Raw genomic sequence first — 23,720 nt, 5'->3', positions numbered from 1 at the left:
TTCAGATTCAGAATTCGAATTTGGACTAAATATTTCTTGATGAGCAGCTGCAATCTACACCACAGATTAAGAAACTGAAATTTAAAAGAATTAACTTTCAAAATGTTGGGCTCAGTACATTTTCACAGCTGCCTATTGATATCCCTCCCTAACAGGGTACTCTTCTTCCAGAATAATAGAGCAACAGAATATACAGAATTCAGTTTTATACAGATTTAAAAAAAAAATCTAACCAACATAAGGTATTCCCCCACATTGACTATCCTCATTGAAAAAGAAAGAGGAAAAAAGAAAAAAAAACCACACACAAATATTCTTCAAATAACCGAAATGGCAGACTAAGTTGAGAAAAGCCAAGAATGCAGATATGCCTTGAATGTAATACACCTTGAGCAATAATCAGTTACTGTTTACATGAGGTTCTCATTACATCGCTTCGCAGGTTGCAAACAGGCTTGCAACGTAAAAATGAAAGGAACAACAAAAGTCTTTAAAAAACGATAATAGAACTGATGGAAAGGAAGAAGTGGACCAAGCAAAAAGCAATAACTATTGAAAATTGCCAGTTATCCATCGCTTCAGCACCTTGCTGTTGCTTTACAGCAAATGCGATTTCCTAAAGAGTCAAACATGCCAGACAAAATGAAACACACCATTTCTCCTCACAATCTCACAATGCAAATGGAAATTTCTTGCATAAAGTTCATGACCACAACAATAACAGTCAAATACAAAATCATCAACACGGGGTTAGTATAAGCTCATCAACAACATACAGCTCTCAGCATATCAACCACAAGTCGATTTTCCCCTCTCCGCCTTATCATGTGACTTTTAAAAACCGGAGTGAAGCTAGTATTCCACATGTAACTTCTTGCACTGAGCACACACATCATTCTCTTCATGCTCTTATTATACCTTACTTACAATCATCGGACACAATATAAGAGAACTTGCTCACTCGGCATATATCATACTTCCGCAACCAGCAATGACAATGTGAATGAGTACTTTTTCTCCACTCTGCAGCTGCAGACGCCTTCGGGGACAAGACAACAAATTTCTACAGCAGCCATTTATTGACTCAGCCGCACCACATGCTGCTTACTGCTAACATGTCCATTCACCTTACTTTAATGATGAACACAGGTGTACTCAGATACCCAGAGTTATAGAGAAAATGCTTAACCTATCAAAGATAAACATACTTAAAATTACTCACTGAATAAACAAACGTTGGCAAAAAGATATAGAATTTTTAAAGTCTTTCATTACCAAAACGAACGAACTACTCTCCGCAGTGATAAAATCCCTTTCTGCGGAACAAAATAATCCATTTCATGGAATACTGATCAGAAAAACAATATCAGTAAAAGAAAGTATAGACTGACAAGTACAAAGTTCTGAGACTTTCAACCCAAGCAACTCCAAGTCCCGTTGCAAAATGAAATGGAAGACATAGCAATACTGTTCCCTAAGTTACCTGGACTTTTTGTTAGCTCTGAAAAAATTCTTCAAGAGGGCAAATAGAAAACAAGACAGGGAAATGTAAAACAAACATCCCACAACACACAGGCTTTTCTAATAAGGAAGAGGAACCTCCTTTCTGCAATACAGCTTGATGACTGAAAAGTAAACTGTTAAGTTGTAAAAATTCTTTAATTTAGGACAAGAGCATAGCTTCTTCATCCCGGTCACAAGCAATTTGTGTAACCAAAACTATTTACGTATCAAAGGAGACAAAACGACGTTTGTAATTACTGATTCTGTCTACAAGTTGATGTTCACAGAACTATTCGTATACAGCAAAGAAGATTCCTATATCTCTTAAAGAATTTTTTTACCCTTTGTCCGAAAAAATCATGCCTTTCCTTTGATCAAAATATCTCTTGTCTCGTAAAGAAACATTCAAACTTTGCGACTAGAGAACAAAAAGAGTTTTACTATCTTAAATTCTGGGACGAATACACGCACCAACGTCTAAAACTTAGACCAGCTACAAGAAAGGACCTCAAAATAAGCAGTTAAGAAAAAGTAACACGCTCATTTCAGCGCCCGACTGCTTTAAACTTGCTGGCATTTTTTCCTAATTTTGTGGGTCAAATGTGTCACTAGCCATGACACAAAGAACATTAACCTCAAGAGTCCTTCAGTTACCAACTACAACTTCTTATTTCAGATCAATCAAAGTAATAAAAATCTAACATTGGGGTAAAGATTTGTTTTCATAAAGTGTAACAGTAGACAAACATCAAAATAATACAGCCAGCGAGACAAGTCCACACAGGCACAAGGCCCCTGGGGAATCTCTCGGCTCAGTCAGTTATACAAGTCATGAAAGAACACAACATCATTTGCTCAGTCCATGCCAAAACAAAAGCCCACGTTCTGCTGGCAACGGTTTATCATTCTGCTAAAAGAAAAGTAAATTTTCTCATCAATTAGCACTGATGGTCAGCCTTCTTTCCAGCAGAATAATGTTCCAGATCCTCATGTACAAAGAAAAAAAAATGATTCAAACGATGAATATGTACACAAAAAGTATTGCTTGCATCAGAAATAAACTTTTTTCTCTATACCATGTGAAAAATGGCCTTTCACTTTTCAGAACTAAAATAAAAGACAGGAGTGCCTTTGTTTTGAAAAATGTGAGTACAAAAACAAAACAGAAGTTAACTGAACTCGAGTAAAGTGGTGAAAATTTCTCCGTCCCCGATGTTCTTTGATAAAAAGACCTTGAAAAAGTAAAATCTCCATTTAAACAGAAATTACTGTCCCTATTATTAAACTTCAACACTTTGCAGTCACACAGCCAGCAGTACAAAATACCCATTCCGGTCACTCTGCCAGGAGAGTGACTGCAACGAACTTCTCGGGCCTGGCGCAGAACTGACCGAAACGGATAATTTTCACTGCCGCATTATTGCGCGAAGTAACCGTAAAGTGTTAAAAGAAAAACCCTGTAACCCCTTCATCTTCAGTTTCAGTATTCAGAAAACAATTTTTCTTTAAAAAATAAAAATAAAGATAAAAAAACAAACAGTATAAGTTTTAATCTCACACATACCTTATTCGGCAGACACACCAAGTCTTGCATGAAAATGACAATCAAGATGATGAATATGCTGGTCTAAGATAAATTGATATACAGAGGCATCCCCACATTCTCGCAAACTAATTCACGCTCACCAAAATACACTCACAAACACAAGCAACACAAATAAATCAATGTCAATGTCATGAACGAGAGAGAGAGCATATGTACACAATGACGATGAGTGATAATGGAGAGAGGAAAAAAAATATTTCAAAATCCAACAGTGGTGTGTGAGTGTGTGTGTGTGTGTGTGTGTGTGTGTGTGTGTGTGTGAGTGTGTGTGTGTGTGTGAGTGAGTGAGTGAGTGAGTGAGTGAGTGAGTGTGTGTGTGTGTGTGTGTGTGTGTGTGTGTGTGTGTGTGTGTGTGTGTGTGTGTGTGTGTGTGTGTGTGAGTGTGTTTCTGTGTGTGTATGTGGTGGTAGTGGTTGGGGGGGCCGGGGGGTCGCTGGGGTGAGGGCCTATGATACACAAGCTGGGAGCCGAGTGAGTGAGAGTTTGCTGCAGGTGGGTGTGGCAGTCATCGCCGCCTCCTTCCATGACGCTCCACACAGTCACAGGCAGGGATTGGGGGGAGGCAGGCAGGCAGGCCGCACTGCACCAAACCTTTGACTCTATCTCTGCTCTTGTCTTGAAAGATTTCATGGGTCAGTCCAGTTCGCCTGTCTGTTTGAACGTAAATCGAGAAAGACAAACCCAATTACATATGAGTAACTTAAAGTTCGCCTGCCTGTTTGTCTGAACATTAATCGAGAAAGACAAAAAAATAAACAATTACACATGAGTAACTTAAGCTCACAGTTGCTAACCTTTACATCCACATTTTCCCAAACACGATCTTCAAGACAACCACTCCCTTTTCACTGAGCTTGAGAACCAACCCATCAGCCTTTGTAACTGACAGCGCAACATCAAAAAAGTACTGATCAAATCCTTCATTTATCCTCTCTGCCCCCATCCTATCCTACCCTTACTGGTAACCTTGTCTGAGGCAGATTTTATTGTTTTTATCGTGAGTCCCTTGTGATACTATACCACTGTAGACAGGTAGACTCCAATGTACATATATATATATGAAATATATATGCATATAAATAAAAAATTTAATTTCTTCCCTTAGCAGAAACGAAATGTTTGCATCGCAGAATGCAGTTCCCTTTATTTTATCCTGAGTACAAGATGCTTCACATTAAGCGGGACTTAATACATCATGTGCACAAGCCCAAGTGTTCACCTGAAAAGTGAGAGTGTGTGTGTGCGAGTTAATCAGTCCAGCACCACCACCTCCTGCGGCACTGTGGGCCGGTGTCCATTGCTGCCACTCAGGCTGCCAGAGGGCAGCGGAGGTTTCACGTTCAGGGTTTTCCACGGGTTGCGGGCCAGGCGCTTGAAATCATTCATCTGAAGCTGCTTGCGGATTTTCCTGCAGGGGGGGGAGGAGCAAATGTATCTTAAAAAAGTCTAGTTTCATTTTGCCTGCTCTTACTGCCGCTCTTACTATTTTACAAATGACACTTACAACTCAAAAAAAAAAAAAGCAAATGTAACTTGAAAATTCTAGTTTTCATTCTGCCCACTCTTGCTATTTTAAAAACACACAAAAAACTCGAATAATATCTATCTGTCATTCGGTCAAGATTTTCATTTTGTTCTTTGAGTCTTTCCAATATTTATTTCCACTGAATGTGTTACAATCTACTAAAAAGTAAACACTAAATGTACAAACCCCTAAATTTCATCTCGAGGGGCCCATGCATTCAAGAAAGGAGACTCATGCCAAAACTTACTGAAGATCAAATCCACCAAATACATAGTTGCCAACTATTCAAAACTATTTTTTAAAAACCAGACTACCTATGCAGCGGGTCAATATGGGGGGCACTGGCCAAGTACACCCCCCCCCCCAACCCTTCACATACACTTTTCTGTATTCAATAAATTCAAGCTATTCAACATAGACATACAATAATAATGTCGAAAATGTTTAGTAAGCTTCTTTCAAACCGGCTTATGGGCTTCGTTTTCATTATTATTCGCAAAACTTGTCTTAAAAGTTCATAATTTTTCTTCAGTGTTAGCAACAGGTCTGTCAAGAGCAATACCAGAAAAAAGAGAAGAAGTTTTTTCCGATATAAAGAAGGATTTACGTCCTCAGACTTTGAAAAAAGAATTAAGTACAATATTTCACTATTGGTCATCAGCTATGCTAATGGTAGCAACGCATTCAATTTTTGACATGTTTCTTGGCTCACAAAAAAGGCAAGCTAAAACTCTTCCCCAGAAAAATAATTTACTGTAGTGTCTGCCAGGCAAAAATCAATCCATAACAGCAACCCAGAGCAGGAAGAAAAAATGTACATGGTACACACAATCCTCAGGCTCAGAACGATGCAAGGAACAATGTAGACTCAAATACCCATATTTTTTTCTCTCTCCTATTAACAGTACAAATAATAGATAGCATGTAACAACTCTAGTCTTCAGCATTTATATGACCTAATCAAGTTGCAAGTGCCATAAATGCCAGATAATCCCCATGGACATTTAATATAAAATATTTTTTTAAAGCTGTATAACAGCTGTGTACTATGCACACTCCTATATGGATCTGAATGCTGGAGGATGACTGATCATGATCGTGCCAAGCTATCTTCTTTTCATACAACCAGCTTACGCCAAATCCTCCGAATCTTCTGGCCCGACCAGATTTCCAACGCAAATCTTTTACGGAAATGTAGGCAAAAGGACATGACCACCATAATAACAAAGAGAAGATGGAGATAGATTGGGCATGTTCTAAGAAGAGAACCAGACGCTATTGTAAAGACTGCCCTCCAATGGACACCCGAAGGACATCGCAATAGGGGCAGACCCAAAGTGACCTGGAGATGCACAGTAGAGTCTGAAATGAAGTCCTGGAACCATTCGTGAGGGACGTTAACCAAGATGGCCCAAAACAGACAGAGCTGGGGATCCATTGTTGCTGCCTTAACGCCACATGGCGTGACGGGTAGTACAAATTTTTTATTTTTTTAAAAACTAGTGGGGGAGTGGGAAAAGATCCTTTGTGAGGGTGACTGTCTTGGACAGGTGGTTGTTAGAGCAGGATCCACCGTCCTGTGTGTCAAGTGTCGCCAACAAACGTACCTGGTGGCTGCGGTGGCCACAAAGTAGACATCGTCCGGGTTGTCCATCCAGCCCACCAGCTGCATCCTCATACTTTTCCCACAGAAGCGGCTCCGGCCGTTCACGCTGTTGTGGTTCAGCACACTGCCTCTCTGAAATACATCACCGTATAGCGGCACTTCACTCCCACTAACCAACTATTGCCACCGCCCTCAAAACCAACAAGAGGCTATCAAATTTCTTTATTGATGCCCCATATCACCCCCTCTAAGCCAAAACACCAGTGACCCTCTACAGCTTCTTCCACACCTACAAGACCCCATTAACTTTCCTTATTCATGCCCCATATCACCTCTTCAAAGCCATAAGACCAGTGACACTCTACAACTTTTTAAAACTCTACAACACCCTCTTTCAAACCTACAAGACCCTCTTAAACTTTCTTATCTATGCTCAACATCACCTTCTGAAATCCACTAAAACCAAAGGGATACTTTATAACTTCTTTCAACCCCACCAATCCCACAGCTGAAGTAAGTTTACTGTAAAACCTACTGAATCCGAACAAATTGAGATGGTAAAATCTCTTACTCTTCCCCCAACCCCCCAAAAAAATTTTTAATTACCAACTCAACATAGGGTTATCAATTAATTGTGTTACATTTAGAAATAAAAATAACTTGTCTTTTGAATATGCAATGCGCAAATGAAAAAGATTTCAAGTAAAAGCGAATCTTGTTAGCAGAATAACATACTGTGCGCCCACGATTCACCAACTAGCTAACAAAGCACCCCTGCTGAATCAAAACTGTGACAAACAACACCCGAGGCAGCCATTACCCCAATCTGATAGGTGCACACAACAGAATAGTCCAAAAGTTTCCCTACATGGGGAAAGTATCACAAAGATTTCCCCCCATTACATTCTTCCCTTTCTGACTTTTTCCAGTGCTGCTCAGTGGCCAGAACAAAGGCCTCATCATTTTACAACTCCCCTCCACTCCCCTCCCCTCCCCGATGTACTGAAACTTTTGGACCACCCTGCATGGAACAATAGTACACCTCCCAGTGGTCTCAACGTGAGAACAAAATTTGTCTCTCATATTTTTTTAGGCAGCGTTAAATGATCTAGCACGTGCATAAAGCTAAAATTTGCTATTGCTGTGAAGACCTTACCCGCTATACGGTGAGAGGAAAAGAGAAATTAATTCAAGCATGTTATAAAATTGGTCAAAAACAATAACAATGTTAATATGAACAGTCTGCAAGACATGTATTCGCTGCCACAAGCAAGCAGGACATAACCTAGAAATGAAATACATGGCCTGTAAAACATTTTTTTTAAAAAGAAGAACAAAAAGAGTGAGTGAGTGCTGAGAAAAAGTGTCAGCTGTCAAGTCATAAATTGTCAAACTAAATCTACAACAAAGGAATACATTTCACTTAGTATATACACACAATAAATATCTTGATCATTTTTCACCCCCCCCCCCCCCCCCCCCCCCCCCAGATGCAGACACATCTTCTTCACCTATTGAAAGTACACAAAACAGACAACTTCCGACTCGTATGCTACATGCACTTGTCACTTGGACAGTTAGTAGGAAATGAGAAGGGTAAGTAATATAATATCTAACAAAAACAAAACAAGCTTAAATATCCTCAAGCATTGAAACACTTGGGGTGTTGGTAAACAACTACCTTTTCTCAGCTCATACATGCTTTTCTGATTAGAGCATTTACACAGATATTGAAGGAGAGGGAAAACAATGACAATCAAACTTGCTCAGACTTGTGGAAACTTTTCCTGCTGCATAGAAAGGTCATTTAAGACCAGACTCCAAAAGCTCTTTACATCAATCCGATATGAATCTATACCGTTCGCAGATTATGCTGTATTAGTGTTCACGATTCACACTAATGTATCTCTAAAGGCAATGCATGCATATGTTGTCTTATCAAAAACAATAATAATAATAACTAGTTAGAATATTTAGATAACTTCCAGACACTAGTTGGTACCCTACAACAATACTGATACAACTTGTTGCTCTTGTGTTCACAATAGGAGCAGGTCTAGTGGGGAGGTATATGCTGAACTGTTTTAATTTTGCATCAACCAAGAAGACCAATGGCTTACAATTTTTGTGTACATTAATACGGTGTACATTTTAAAATAAAATAACTGCACAACATGAATGCCTCAGTCCGAAAGAATATACTACTGTTTTGAAAATGTATTACTTTTAGTTGCCATCAAATCATAAAGCTTGCCCCACCTCAGAACACTTTTTTTCAAAAATGCTATTGATTTTCCTCCATTAGAAAAATTCAGATAATTTTAGAGCAGATGGACTTCGACCCTGCCTGTAAAGGCCAACGCAGACTGAGAGGGAAACAACATCTCAGTAAAAAGACAGAGATACTTTATAAAAATTCTCCCCCTCCAGAATCAAACTCTGGTCTCCTGCCTGTGACAGTGAAGAGCTTAACCACTACACCACAGACACCAATCAGAAATCTATCGGAAATTTGTTGTGAAAATAAAATAAAATCTTTTGAGTTCATATTTGTCTGCAAATAAAATAAACATTGAGACTCAAAATCAAGGAAGCCTTTACTATTTGAAGTGAGTAAAACGACAAATGGAGAAAACTCGAAGTTGGAGAAAAAAGATTATTTGTTAAGAACCAGAAAGATCAGATCTGAGGTAGAGGGATTTTACCATAGCCAACAGTATCTTTAGGGTGAAACTCTTCTGCATAACCAAAAAAAAAGTTAAAAATCTAAAAATAAAGCTAAAATGGTTATGTATTGGCATTTCGTCCACATCTATAATAGAAACCTCAAATTCTGAACTTCTCTCCCTTTTTAAATCCGTCTTTCAAAAAAATCAGTTCGCAACAGCTCTTGCGCAAAATAAGCACATCAGCTAAGGTACAGGGAGGAAGGAAAAAAACCCTACATGTATTCTTTTCAGCCTGAGAAAAAAACAAAAAACAACCTTCCCCTTATAGTTTGCACATTAATTTTGCGGCGGTTAATTTAGTAAACATTCAGCAAGCAAGCTGCAAGCATGGTCCTGTGGTAGAAATTTTGTTTTTCCTTGTGTGTCACACCAAAGAATCCCCGTGCCCATGGCCAGTCTAAGACACTGCCACAGGAGCCATCTTCTGACTTGACTGACTCGTCTAAGATAGTCCTTCCTGAACTAAATCAAATCAAAACCAATCCGACAAATCAAAACCAATCCGACAAATCAAAACCAATCCGAAGCACTCTCCTACATTACTTACTGTGACTCCTGGAGTCTTGATGGCTGTGCCAGCCTGGCGGATTACTCCCATGTTCGGACGTTTCGCCGCTGGACCTGAACAAAGAGACAAAGGACGACCATATTAACTATTACAGTCCCAGAAGTATACATTTCCCTTAAGGGCACCTGCCACCTTAAATCCAGTCACATAATTTTTTTACTGTAAGCTATCGAATTGTCTCTGAAAAATATACTATTTTTTAAAACGTCAAACAAAAACAATAAAGACGTTACTTTTTAAATGTCTGCACAGAATTTCAGACACAATCATTAATAATAATAGCCAGGCCTGAGGGGTAAAAGACTATAGTGTTACCTGGGCCAGAGAGAAGTGAGGGCTAAAAATAGCATAGAGCTGTAAGGTTAATATATTGTAAATTATCTGACTTCATTCGAGAATATAGACGTTATCATTTACGACAGGTTGTTTTTTTTGTTTTTTTGTTGTTGTTTTTTTGCAGGATACAAAGTGTCTACTATAACAACAGTACGTTGTCTTAATTTATTAGACGGCAAATCTTTCCTTCTAAATAAGACAACTGATTCTGACAGGACCAGGACACATACACCTACCTGAATCAACACCATTGGTCTGTTCATATCCTCTTTTCTTCATGATGGATGGATGGCCAGATCCCACTTTGACATTCTCTTGTGGTCTCTCTGTAAACAAAATGAACACAAAACCATTTTAAAATTCAAATAAAAGGAACCACAGTACGGTTACAATATTCAAGAAATAAGAATGATGATTCTTAAAAGTACCGCTTTTATTCATCAACGCAGAAATTGGATTTAAAACATACGAAAAACATCTAGTGAGCCATGCTCTCAAAAAGTATTGAAATTATAAACATGAGATTATTCAATGATTGAACCTAGTTCTTCTATTAAATATGGAATAGTCAAAACACCATACACTTCTGTAACTCAAACTTCCAAATGTCCTGTGCAATAGCAATGCTAATAATTTACTATGATAAACATAAATGTACTACTGTAGTTCATATGAATGATCTGCGACATTAAAGAGACATCTCCGAGCAGAGGTACATAAATACATCTTCTATTACAACATTCCAGTAACTCTTTAGTTTTTGCAAGTTTTATGACAATGAAGTCATACAAGCTCCAAAGATTAGAGGTGTTACAAGAGAGCAAAATACAAAGAAAAGAAAGAGGACTGATAAATCTTCGATAGGAAAGAAGAATAACACTGCATCAGAGCACCCGCTAACCACCTGCTTCAGTAACTGAGGACAGCAAAGAAGGGTGTGTGTGTGTGTGTGTGTGTGTGTGTGTGTGTGTGTGTGTGTGTGTGTGTGTGTGTGTCTACCTGGTTTATGTGTGTGTGTGTCTACCTTTGGGAGTGCTGCTGCGGTCACCACCACCATAGTTGGGCCCTTTCAACAGCAGTGACGGTTTCTCCTGCTTGATGTCGATGCCAAGTCTGGCAACCACGGGGTCTAGAGTGGCCGGCGTACGGTACTTGGCAGGCTGCTGGTACGAAGGTCGCTCTGAAAGCCGCAGCTGACCTGCACAGAACGAAAAAAATTATTTTTAAAAATGTCAATGTACATATTTTTACGCCTCCATTGACACAAGTCAGATCGTTTAGGAGGCGGGCTTCTGACCCTGCCTGTCGGGGTCAACCCAAGCTCAGAGGGGTAAAAAATCCCATCAGAAAGACAAACAACCTAGATAAAAATTTCTCTTCAATCAGGAATTGAACTCCTGTCACCTGCGTACAACATGAAGAGACCCTTATAAAGAAGTAAATGGGGCAGGCTACAAAAAACAGTCACCACAACCACCCATCAATAGTGACACCTCAAAAGGACAAAAACCAAGTGAGAAACAAAAATGACAAAGTAGTTTCTTCAGTTTTCATAAGGTTTTACAGTACTCGCAACACAAATAGGTCATGTATATGTGTTGAAAATTAGAGGAGTTACCAGGGCGTAACATACAAAGAAAAGAAGGAGGAGAAATAAGGACAACAGATGTTGGATAGGAATGACAAAGCCTTGTTAGAAAAACAACAATGACAACCGAGACATACAAAGAAAAGAAGGAGGAGAAATAAGGACAACAGATGTTGGATAGGAATGACAAAGCCTTGTCAGAAAAACAACAATGACAACCGAGACAATCAACACTCAAAATTCTTTTATTATAGTACAGGATTTACGGCGCTCGCAACTGCATATGGCGCTCGCAACTGCATAAGATCATATGAGCGCCAAGGGATGGATATCAAGAGAGAAGTATTTACGGGGAATCAGACTTACTCTGCTCACCTCTCTAGCTTCAACAGCACAAAGTCTGTTTCAACTATCAAGGCACCCCGGAAATAGCAGGTCACAAGAGAGTGACAAAAATACAAAAAAAGTAGAGGAAAATGACAATAGAAAGGAATAGGAAAGAAAAAGCAGCAGTACCCTGTTGTAGATCAGGCACAGTTATGAGAGTGAAATGAAACAGCCCATTTACAATGCTACTGTGCTTGAACGAGAAATGTCCCCCCTTTGAGAATGGCCTTAAGACACTACAGTCAGTGGCACTGCCGCGGGGGGACTCAAAATTCACTGAAAAAACCTTCAAACAATTAAAGAAAGAAAAAAAATGACTTAATGTTCTCTGACTCCCCCATCCTAAACAACCGCTCAGGGAGTTGAGAGACACGAGGAAGACAATGACAAAGACAATCTTTATTCACCTCGCAAAGAGAAATTTGTCTTGGTCGTTAACAATGGCAGTAGACGTTACAAAGGTTACGTGCACTCACGCATATGCACAACAAAACAGGACATTAGTAAATACATGTCTCACATGCTGGGACAACCCGCTCTGTAAAACATTCTCTCTCTCTCTCTCTCTCTGTTTCATTTGTAGGTGGGTACTTACATTCTTGTTTGATTAAAGATGTGTTAATGGGTGTGAAAGGGCAACGGGTAGCGTGTCGGGGTCGCAGGAGGTCCCGACACAAGCGGCGAGAAATGCGGGTTAGCTCTGTGGTGACAAGGCAGAAGGCAGCCCGTGTTTTCATTACTGGTCGCGGGCTGCCAGGCTGTATGGGCATCCCGTGGGATGTGGCCATGTGCCGGTTCAGGTGGGCCTTCAGCTTAAACTCCTTCACATGGAACAAAAAAAATAGGGAACTTCATAAATGAAATGTTAAATTAGTGGAGGTGATTACATGTCATGTCATACCAGGGCAATTATTGTTGGAGGGGGGATGCCATCAGAGTTTGAGCACAAAAGGTTGTGGCATTTATGATGATTGAGGAAATATTCTTCAACTGCTACCCCCCTGTTAGGTCTCATCAGCAGTTGCCACATTGTGTAACTGATTTCTAATTCTATGTACCAGGCTGCTTTTCCATTAGCAATACGGGTCAGCACACTGTAAGCCAACCTTATGTGTGGCATAGTGGTGAAATCAGGCGCTCGTCAAAATACTGGAATTGAAGAAACTGACATTTTTCCATCGTTGGGCAATTTTTATTCATTTCTTTTCTGACTCAACACCTTTTACGTCCATGTAAAAGCACATTTTTGTGTGGATTTTACTGAAATACGTTGAGCAAAGGAACAAAAATGTAAATTTTGCATTTCCAAGGACACTCAAGCTTTGGAATTCACCAAACTTCAGCAGCCACTTTCATTGTAATTTTACCTATAGCAACAAGTGACCCCTAGGTCCTTCAATAACAGATATTTCCTCTTCCACTTCAAGTCAAAATGGATATTTTTTTTTTCAACATAAGTAAGACAAATGAACAAGCAATAAGACGATACAAATAACGGTCCATTATGCCCAAAAATTGACTAGCGCCTCATTTCTCAATGTCATGACACACATATATTTTAACTCTGAGACCACACCAGTCACATATACTCTAAGGTATCGAATAAAGGGGGTGGGGGTGGGGGTGGGGGGGGTTGGTTGGACAAGTGGTGCAAAATTATTGGGGGGGGGGGGGGGCGCGGCGGCATTCAACCGTATACCCCTGTACTAGTGGGAACAAATCTGTTTTATTTCTCCTTCAGTGAATATAAGTACAAGTCATCATGGAATTTTAGTGATTTTAGTAAGTTACTGTGACAACTTTTCCCATTTAATAACAAACCACTTTCATTAAAAATATAAACAAATGTACAAAAAAATTTTTAATGCACAGAAAATTGAGGTAGCCAACCCGGTACCGTTACTAATACTGAGGGTAATTTGCCATTTACAAAAAAGATGTTTCATTCAGATATCTAGATTCTCGACATAATGTTTCACATGATTGTCGGTCGTGGCAAGTTGTAAAATAATAAACGGGGGGGGGGGGGCGGCGGCACGCACGCTTATTCGATACCTTAGAGTAGCCAGTAGTCTCTCCTCAGCCGTCCACACTGTGCCAACTATTTCTGACAAACAATGTTTACACACCTGTATGAAAATTAAATCTGCCAGTCTGTGCTGACAATATTTGGCTATTTCAACACAAATTATCTCTCTAAGCTCTCGCAAAAGTTCATATGTGAGGCATCGTGGTGAAATCAGGCACTCCTCAATATACTGAAATCAAAGAAACTCATTTTTCAGCTGGTTTGGCAATCTCTATTTAATTTTTGCTTTTATGTCCATTTTAAAAACAGATTTTTGTGTGAATTGTATTTAGGTTTTTAATTTTTAATTGAGTTAAGGGGCAAAAACTGTTAATTTTCAGTTTTCAAGGACTCTCAGGCTATGGAAGTCACCAAAATTTGGTAGACCTTTTCTTGGTAAATTTACCTCTCAACTCCTTCAATCGCAAATATCTCAAATTTTATTGAAGCTAGAGGGAAATTTTCTTCATTCGAAGCAAGGCAAATGAACAGGTTGAGGATACCAATAACCCCATTATGTCCAAAAATTGACGAGCGCCCGATTCCACTGCGGCTTGACACATATAAACCATTGTTTGCTTCAAATTTCTTAGTCTATGTATCACTGTCAATAACAAGTCTGTGTTCCGATAGAGCACAAAATCTCTGTTATGCCTATAGTTTTATAAACCAACACAAAAATAGCTGTCTGCATTGTGGGGAACGTTACTTTGATTCATCTATTTCAAGACTGCACAACGCACAAAAACACACACACACACACACAAAAACATATTGCTTCTATTGCTAATTAAGGCGTAAGCAGAATTTTTGTTGAACACCACAAAACAATTGTGTCCTGCACCCTAAATCAAGCATTTTAGTGTAATGTCTCAATTTGTTTGCTGTTCTAACTTCTTAACTCACCCAACCCTAACGCAGATAGTATCAGTATGTGCTCCCAATGCTCCAACCCTAGCACCTACAGAATCGGTCCGGAAAATTTCACCTTCATGAACAAAAACACTGCTTTTGTGTGAAGCAGACGATAGCCTAATCGGAAGAATAACCATTTTTCGTTTGAAACAGATTATGACCAGAAGTGCAAGCCCCAATTTAGAACAAAGCTATATTCGTGAACCATGTGAGGGGGTGCGAAATTTGAACGCAATTCCTATCTTCGTCTTTTGTTTACTTTTTGACTCTGTATATAAACCTTTTTCCATGGAGTATTCTTTAAAAACTATGACATTTTGCCTTCAAATTTTCAATACACACCAAGATTTGAACAAAAAAAAAGTGTACCAAATTTGAGTAGGATATGTTAAAATTTTGTTGGGTTTTTTTTTCAATTTTCCAAAAAGGGGTAAAAATCTGTAGGCAGAGCTGACAACCTGGACATGTAGGCCTAGGGTTGAGTGAGTTAATACAGAATAGAGATTTACATAAAAAGACTTTTAAAAAAAAATTAACTTTATCCAGGAAGGCTGGGGGCTCGTCCTCACAATTCTGGCATTGGACACAGTAAAAACCTTACAACTTTTTAAACATTAAGAATGAATAATGTATCCTGCATCAAACCATTTTGCAATGAGGACAGAAGAAAGCATTATCCTTCTGGGGCAAGCCCACAACGGAACAATTAAAAAGATACTGCAAACAATTGAGACATTACACGATGTACAAAGCAAGCTTACACTGAAGCATACTGAAAAAAATGTCAAAACAAACTAAGGTCACAGTTGCAACCCTTATCTTCTGACAAGACAAGAATGAAATGAGAAACATCGAAGAACGAGAACGAAAACTCAACGCACGTCAAATTCACATCACTCTGAACACATGCTCTTCCAACAAAATGTTCAATTCTCACCGAGACTGCACAAACAAGGAAAGCAAATCAACACGCAACTGAAGCTATCACATTCGTAAAAACTGATAGACAAATGAAGAGCACAGGGGGAAAACGGGCAGTCACAAACTGAAAATCCTGAGGGTATCAATTTTCAACACTTGTAGACTCATAACTGTATTTCTATTTAACTGTTAGTTGGTTATTGTTGTTTGAATTTCCCATCCCACAAACAACAATAAACCACCAGTCAAACAAATATGAAGAATATGAGTCCACAAGCTTTTAAATCTGACATCCTCACAATTTCTTTCCAGTTGGCGACTATATGCCCGTTTTACCCATGTGCTCTTCAAACACAGTTTATGTTCACACAGCAACATCGAGTTCACACCGAGTAAAAAAGATAGAAAAGTAGCTGACCTGTCTTTGGCTTACCTTCCCACAACCAGTGAAAGTGCATTTCTGCATGCGGATGGAATTCATCTGGGCTATCCTCTCTGAAACAGCGAGGACACACTTAAAAAGTACACAAACACAAAGTAATATACGTGCCCCACAGACTATTTCAAAATATGTACTGACCTTTGGGAAAACAAAACTGACTAGATTTTGGAAAACAAAACTATAACTGACTGTAGGAAAAACAAAACTTTGGCAAAAATGCAGACATCATATTGACACTGATTCAAGAACCATGACTGATATAGATATAAAAAGAGATTGAAACAAAAATTCTCAGATACTTCAGGAAATGTGAGAACACATTACACATAAATTGCATATCAGTATGACGATACAATAACCTCGCCTCTCACTAACCAAACAATAACACATGGGCTTAAAAAGTCTTATATGTCAAAAGTAACACAAAGCTTTCATTGGTCAAAACTACATAAACACAGAAAAAGAAAAAAAAAATCACCAGCATCATTCCACAACCACATAAGTATTCTGGGGTTTCAGATAAAACGTATTCAGATAAAGACGTCAAGAGACATCTTACAACAGAGTTTCTTTCCATTTCATCATTTTCTTCTTAAGTTCTTACATTGACAAATAAATAGCAGACAAGTCTTGGTTCTGATTTGGGTGCTTTCTTTTTCTCTAATGTTCTGACTCCTTCAAAAAATGATCAGGCGATTGTGAAATGATGCTGATGAAATTATATTATTGTTAAGTTCTCAGAATCTTGAAAGCAAGTCAGAAACAGACATAGACACGGTACGAAAGGGTGCTGACCTTGTCTTTGATTGGGAGCAGGCCTCTCACCATCTGTGAAAACAGAGCAAGTGCAAGTTTAAAACATTTTTCTAAAAAAAAAAATTATGGAACAAAAACAGGACAAAATATCCATAGTATCTTAAAAAAATCTATTCCCATTATCTCAACTGACAGAAGAGTACATTAACTTAGAATAAATATCTTCTTTTTTTTCTTTTTTTCATAAGTGAAATGAAGGAGTCAGAACATTAGAGAAAAAGAAAGCACCCAAATCAGAACCAAGACTTTGTCAATGTAAAAACTTAAAAAGGACATGATGAAACAGATAGAAACTCTGTTGTAAGATGTCTCTTGACGTCTTTATCTGAATACGTTTTATCTGAAACCCCAGAATACTTATGTGGTTGTGGAATGATACTGGTGATTTTTTTTCTCCTCAAAGAATCAAAGCTGCACACAAAACTGAAATAAAAAGGTTTTTCTTTGTTTTTTGTTCTCTGATCTATAAATGAGAAAACAAATTAGCAACCTGATCAACAATTTATCTGAAGTCTTTTATGAAAAGACCTGGTGTACAACAAACTGTACAGATCTCCTAAAGTAGATGTCTACATCGTCATTGCGGGCCTTTCTCACCCTGTGAGTATAGGCCACCATCAAGAGCTCTTCATCTACTTCTGTTCTGGGTTAGTCTCCACCTCTGTCTGGCCATATCCCATTTTCTTTACGCCCAAATCTACGTCCCTCCTCCTAGCCCTTTTCAGCCTTCCTCTTTCTAAAGGATTCCATCTTAAGACTTGCTAAGTAATCTTTGTTTTCAGTTACTCAAGAAGTGTTCCATTCATTTCTATTTTCTCTTTCTGTTTTTTTAACATCTATTTTAACCGTGTCTGCACACATGACTAAATCAAATATCCTTATCCTGCTGAAATCAGTTTTTCTCTTTTTATGTATTGACAAATCTAGACAACAAAAGCTTACCTAATCTTGTGGGCATCTTCAAGCCTCCATACTTCTTCCAGTAGGACCAGCAGTTAGAGCAGAGACGACACTGCATATGCACCGGGCCCCATGAGTACCACTGATTGGAGTGGGCCGCTGGAACAGACACAATACAGAAAACTTTTAACTTCTTCATACATCGCAAAATACAGTTTGAACAGTTTGACAAAGCATATCTCTTTTACATGAAAAATTCATTTACGACAGAGAAACTCCCCTTCTCTGTGGTATTTAGAAAAACAAAGAGGTTAACTTTCAGAGAAACAAACTGACAGTAAATTGTCTCTGTCCATAATTTCTCAAACGATAAATATCAATATGAATCTTTTATGCATTTTAACAGCACGTAAAGCAACAAAAAAAACAACTAGAAAACTTACCAAACCAACCAGAAACCAAAAGAACATATGTCTAAAATTTAAAAAGACCTAGAGTAACTTGTGAGAAGATAGGTGCACTCTAGGAATAAAAACAAATCTATGCTTACATACCAAAACAGGGGCTGTAAGTCAATTGGCCAAAACTTGTATGCAAATTTATTCATTTAAATTACTCGTTTATCTTTCATCCTTATCTCTCCTCCTCCTTTTTTTGTGTTTGTTGCTCTCTTGTAACACCTCTAATCTTCGCCGTTTATATGACTTTATTGTGTTGCAAGTGCCGTAAAATGCTTACTAAAACAAAGACCAGAGACCGAAAAGTCTGATAAAAGTACTCACTGTAGCAGCTCTCACACGCCCTCCCTGAGACTTGACCGTCAGCTCCGTTCAGCTTGTTGGTAATGGCTGCTGGGTTTGGTTTGTTGCTAAAAGAGAAACACAAACACAATATTACATTTACTAACTACAATACTTAAGATGGGATCCACAATGAAAAAGAAAGGAAGGAAGGCCTTAAAGTACATAATTTAGAAGGGATTTTTTTCCAATCTTAAAGGAGATGGGATACAGCTGGACAAAGGAGGAGATCATAGCCCTGAACAGAGGTAGATTGAGAGCCTTTGTTGGCGGTCTATACTCCAGGATAGAGCGTTTGATGATGATGATGATGATGATGATGATGGTGATGATATACAATTCTAAAAGAAAATCCACCCATATGCAATATTAGAAGCATCAAGACATAATATAACTTTAGCTACATAAATCATGAATAATAATATCTTTAATTATTCAACCACTTGTTTTGAAAGAAATAAACAGAAAAGTACTGACACCAACCTTGAAAATACAAAGAAGAAACGGAAATACACAAAACTTCACTTTCTTCCTTGACACACTATACTTTTTGATACATAACTCCTTACAGTTCTTTCCCCTTGATTTTTTACAGGTATCTGCTATTCAGATGAAAACACCAAATTAGTTGTGAAAGAAAAGTCTGAACACTTACTAGTTCGGAATGTACACCTGCTTCAACTTGCTCTCAGCCTCTGATGCCTTGATTCGTTTCTACAAAAATAAAAATATGAAATATTTTCAGACAAATAAAAGTATAAAGTTTTTACAGACAAATAAATGTATTAATGTTCACACTCCGGTATATTTTGACATGATCATGTGTAATCTTAAAAAGCACTACAGATATGGTTGGACATTTTGGCCTCAAGAGTCTCCTTATCCATCCCTTCACTGAAAACAATTTAGCAAGCAAATGTTCTCACAGAATATAAATTAACAAAACTTTTGAATTATCATAACAATTAGACTATAAACACTGTACATCAGAGCACTTAAAAAACAACCATGTGTATTATTCCAATTTCGATATATTCACCAATGACAGAAAAAACACGCCACCGCTCAAAAACTAACCGCCAAAAATAGAGAAACATATTTTGAAACAGTTTTGACACTACTCACCTGTTGAACGTATCTGTCTGTGGTTTTCCACATGTAATAATATTCTACTATACTTTTGAGGGATTTCCAAGGTAACTGAGGAGGGAGGAAAAAAATTCAAGAACATTACTGGCATGAAAGTAAACTAGGCAAGCACAACATCTAAAAACGATTTAATGATTTAAATCTTTTTTTTTTTTTTTACAAATTCTAAAAACCAAACAAAACACAGTTTAGAACTTATTCAATTTTGGTTGAAATGTAAAAACCCATAAGATATGTTGAACTTGGCTGATTTTTTTCACATGACAAATTTGATATTCTCTTCATTGAATTTTATTTCGAAGTTTTACTGAAATTGACACAAAGATGACCAAATTATTGCCCTATTGCCCTTAACAAGGGTCCTCTATTTATTTCATTCTTGGAACAGACATGTATCGCTTTTCACTGCCTGAGCAAACTTTCAATAACAAAACTTCAACATATCATTTTTTTAACAAAAAGGTGCGTGCAAAAAGCAGCTGAAAGTGTCAATAACTAATACTCACAAAGTCCTGTCGGATACCATTGAAGTCTTTGCCATACTGCTCGATGGCATCTTCAAAGAGGTTAGCCTCTGAAGCTGACCATTCCTCCATCTCGTCTCGGCACAGCACGGGGCCCCCAGATGGCACAAGGCTTTGGATAGCTTTGGCAATGTTGTACTTGTGTTGATGGAGGGTATTCATTGCATGAAACTGGGGAGAGACAAAACATCAAGGTTTTTTTAACAAACACGGTAGGCATAATTTTTTTTTTTGCGAGTCATATTTATAATCCTTTCTGAGTTGAGCACGAAGCACACTTTAATAATTTTCTGAAATTATTGACCAGAAAGATACAAACATCATGCGTTTAAAAAACACGGTGAGCATGAAATTTTCAGTGAAACATAACTATAATAATTTTCTGAAATCATGAACATTTAATGGAACGCTACGATGCATTAGATGATCATGTACAGTCTTATAAAAAGGTAAGGCTGCAAGTTTCTTACTGTCATACAATTCTATAAACTCAGTATAGAGTAATCCAACTGCCCAAAAGGAACTGACGAGTCTTTTTTTTTTAATTGAAAAATTATCACATTTCAATTCAGTCATTGTACCCTTAATTCAGCCTTTATTTTTTTTTTTGTTGCTCACATAAAAAAAACCAAAAAAACAATCCATAACTTTGTAACAGGGTATGGTAGTGTAAGGTTCCTACTTACAATGGTAATATCTCTAGAGGCAGCAGCTGCGCTCATGTGTAGACTAGGCTGGCGGACAGTGCTTGTGCAGTCCAGGGCTCGGGCAAATGTGCCCACAGATCTGAAACAACAGACGCAATATGAGGGTCACATAAAACACGATTAAAAGGAAAGTATCTACCCACACTCTCTGTTCTTGATCGATTTGACACTATAGGCTTACATCATCAGACAGTAAAAATAATCTTTTAAAAAGAACAATGCTGGCTTGAAAAATTTTTTCTAAACCCAATCAGGGACATCTACAGTTATAATATTAGATTATATAACAACAAATAAAATTACATCAAATCCACACAGAAATCTGTTTTTAAAAGGACATAAGATGTGTTGAGTAAAAAAAAAAAAGAAGAAAAAAAAACTACAACCCCCCCCCCCCCCAAGCTTTCACCACCATGCCTCACAATGAATGGATAACTGGCCTGACGTCCTGACACTCAGGGCACATCCAGGCTTACTCTGCGATATGCCACATAGTCCATGCCTGGGTCACTACGGTGATAACGCCAACAGACATCCGGTTGGTTATTATGGTACCTTTTTTTTCTCTCAGCTTTACAACCCTAGTTTTAACCCCCACTTTTCCATTCTACAAAGAAAAATGTATTCAGCTCTGCAATGTGATTGAGTACATTTTTTTTCATACACAGACAGCTCAGCATTTCAGGACTGGGTGAGAAAAAACCAAATTATCAATGAAAGACATCAGCAACCTTAATCAATGAGGAACTCCTTTCTATTCATGATCACATTTATGAAGCTTTTACATAAATTTAGACAAGAATTTGAAATAACTGGTGAAGAAAACTTGAATGGTCATCTATCAAAACAAAATTAAAGACTATAAACACTCATACACAGGCACGAACACATGCTGAACACTAGTTTAAGATTTCGTAAAAGTTTTACGGCACGAGAAAAACACATAGCGTCATACTAATATACGTGCCGAAGATTTGGGGTGTTACTAAAGAGTAACGTATAGAAAGACGAAGGAAGAGATATAAGGATAACAGACATCTGATAGGAAAAAAGGAGCAAACCACACCAGAGCACCCATCAACCCCATACATACAAAAACACAAATGACAGATACAACATCTATACTACCTAGCAATGATCTGGAACTGATCGATCTCTTTCTCAGAAAGACCATGAAGGGGATCCCAGACCAGCTCCTCCAAGTCCTCGGACTTTCTGACATCACCTTCACCTGACAATCAACACAGATCGATAATCAATATTTCACATTATTTGCATGCTATGGGATCAATAAGAAATACATCAAAGTGAAAGCAAATGTCAAGGAATTGATATGAAAAAAGTAATAGTGCAATATATAAAGCATGTTAAACACTAATAAACTATATTTCATTACACTTCTTAGAGTTCCTGGTCTTAAAAATTCAGAAAAAGTTCAACATGTGCTGTAATTCAATCTGTTGTTCATATCAGTTCTGAACGCAATTAGACTTTTCCCAATTCATCATTCCTTGCTCCTAACTGCTACACACCGCCTTCTACACCTTACCATTTAATTAGAGAGCATAATTACAACATTTGCTCCTTTTAACCCACAAAATGAATAAACTGGAAACAAGTCTGACCTTCACTGAGTTTAGGGATCATCTCTGCCTGATACTTGGAGCCCACTCTGATTTCCCCCTTGTCAGCGAGGAGAGTTTTCTGCTGGGGGTCATACACTAATGAGTAGAAAAATGTGTCCTGAAAGAGAAAAGAAAAACCAAGAAGGTTATGAAAGCATTGTTCCCCACAAAAAGTGAAACACTGAAGAAAATTCACAAGAAAACAATTTCAAAAACCACAATGAAACACATATTAGCAGTACATAAAATCAAACGCTACCAAAAAATCCCACATTGATATAAATTTAGGCCCTTTTACAGTACACAGAATTCTTCACTACTTACAACCTGGAGATTTTAGATCAGTGCTTGCAAACCTTTTTACAGTATAGACAGCCTCCACATTCGCTACCTTTATCCAGGTAAAATTTTCGAAGTGCCCACACATACGCATTTCCAAGTGGGGGCATAAAATAACACCCAGGTAATCCCCTCCACCTACCGAACTGACCAAATCGCCCACGCCCACTAGTGAATGATATCACCCTGATTGACAAACACTGTTCTAGATGCCACAAGGCCACAGGTACTCAAAATACCAGCTGTCATCAGATTACACATATTGACCGCGACTGACTGTAATTCTCGTTCCAACGTTTGTAAATGGCCCGCCAATGAAAACTGTTGCACACCCCTGCCTTAGCCCTATCTGAAAAGTTACCAACACTAAACTAAATGAAGAGTGGACAGCACACACATAAAACCCCTACCAGACCTTTGTCTGCTATAGTAACTTGGGAGACACCTAGAAAAATTAGAAGAGTATCTTAGGCAAGCTCTTCAATTGTGTTAAGCCCAGAAAGCAAAATCTTCAGGAGAGAGGGAAAAAAAACAATTTCATTCTTTAAACAACTGCACTTACGTTATGTATTTTTTCATCCTTTTTTTTTTCAACATTTAGAATTTGAATTTCGACATGTTTCTTGAGCAAATGTATCCGATATCATGAATCAAGAAACTGCCCCC

General features: G+C 38.2%; 1 protein-coding gene across 3 annotated transcripts in view; it reads right to left on the bottom strand.

Annotated features, from left to right (window-relative positions):
* Window positions 1–3,473: 3,473 nt before the first annotated feature.
* Window positions 3,474–23,720, bottom strand: part of LOC101846950 (metastasis-associated protein MTA3) — a 61,270-nt gene continuing 41,023 nt past the window's right edge. For 2 of the 3 annotated variants that reach the window (XM_005093383.3, XM_005093386.3), the window contains 18 exons: window positions 22,716–22,833; window positions 22,219–22,321; window positions 21,070–21,169; window positions 20,366–20,554; window positions 19,836–19,910; window positions 19,366–19,424; window positions 18,693–18,778; window positions 17,953–18,069; window positions 16,990–17,022; window positions 16,171–16,247; window positions 12,444–12,669; window positions 10,898–11,071; window positions 10,110–10,199; window positions 9,517–9,590; window positions 7,397–7,399; window positions 6,242–6,372; window positions 4,329–4,517; window positions 3,474–3,760 (listed from right to left, as the gene is read on the bottom strand). In XM_005093383.3, the coding sequence (XP_005093440.1) occupies window positions 4,361–4,517; window positions 6,242–6,372; window positions 7,397–7,399; window positions 9,517–9,590; window positions 10,110–10,199; window positions 10,898–11,071; window positions 12,444–12,669; window positions 16,171–16,247; window positions 16,990–17,022; window positions 17,953–18,069; window positions 18,693–18,778; window positions 19,366–19,424; window positions 19,836–19,910; window positions 20,366–20,554; window positions 21,070–21,169; window positions 22,219–22,321; window positions 22,716–22,833 (1,812 nt within the window). In that variant the 3' untranslated portion in view covers window positions 3,474–3,760; window positions 4,329–4,360. The remainder of the gene's footprint in view (window positions 3,761–4,328; window positions 4,518–6,241; window positions 6,373–7,396; window positions 7,400–9,516; window positions 9,591–10,109; window positions 10,200–10,897; window positions 11,072–12,443; window positions 12,670–16,170; window positions 16,248–16,989; window positions 17,023–17,952; window positions 18,070–18,692; window positions 18,779–19,365; window positions 19,425–19,835; window positions 19,911–20,365; window positions 20,555–21,069; window positions 21,170–22,218; window positions 22,322–22,715; window positions 22,834–23,720) is intronic. The other variant, XM_005093385.3, reaches the window with a different exon arrangement.

Source organism: Aplysia californica, unplaced genomic scaffold, assembly GCF_000002075.1.
Source record: "Aplysia californica isolate F4 #8 unplaced genomic scaffold, AplCal3.0 scaffold00062, whole genome shotgun sequence".
In the NCBI taxonomy this organism is placed as follows: domain Eukaryota; kingdom Metazoa; phylum Mollusca; class Gastropoda; order Aplysiida; family Aplysiidae; genus Aplysia; species Aplysia californica.
Note: the sequence above shows the minus strand (reverse complement) of the source record. Positions and strands in the feature narration are given on the sequence as shown.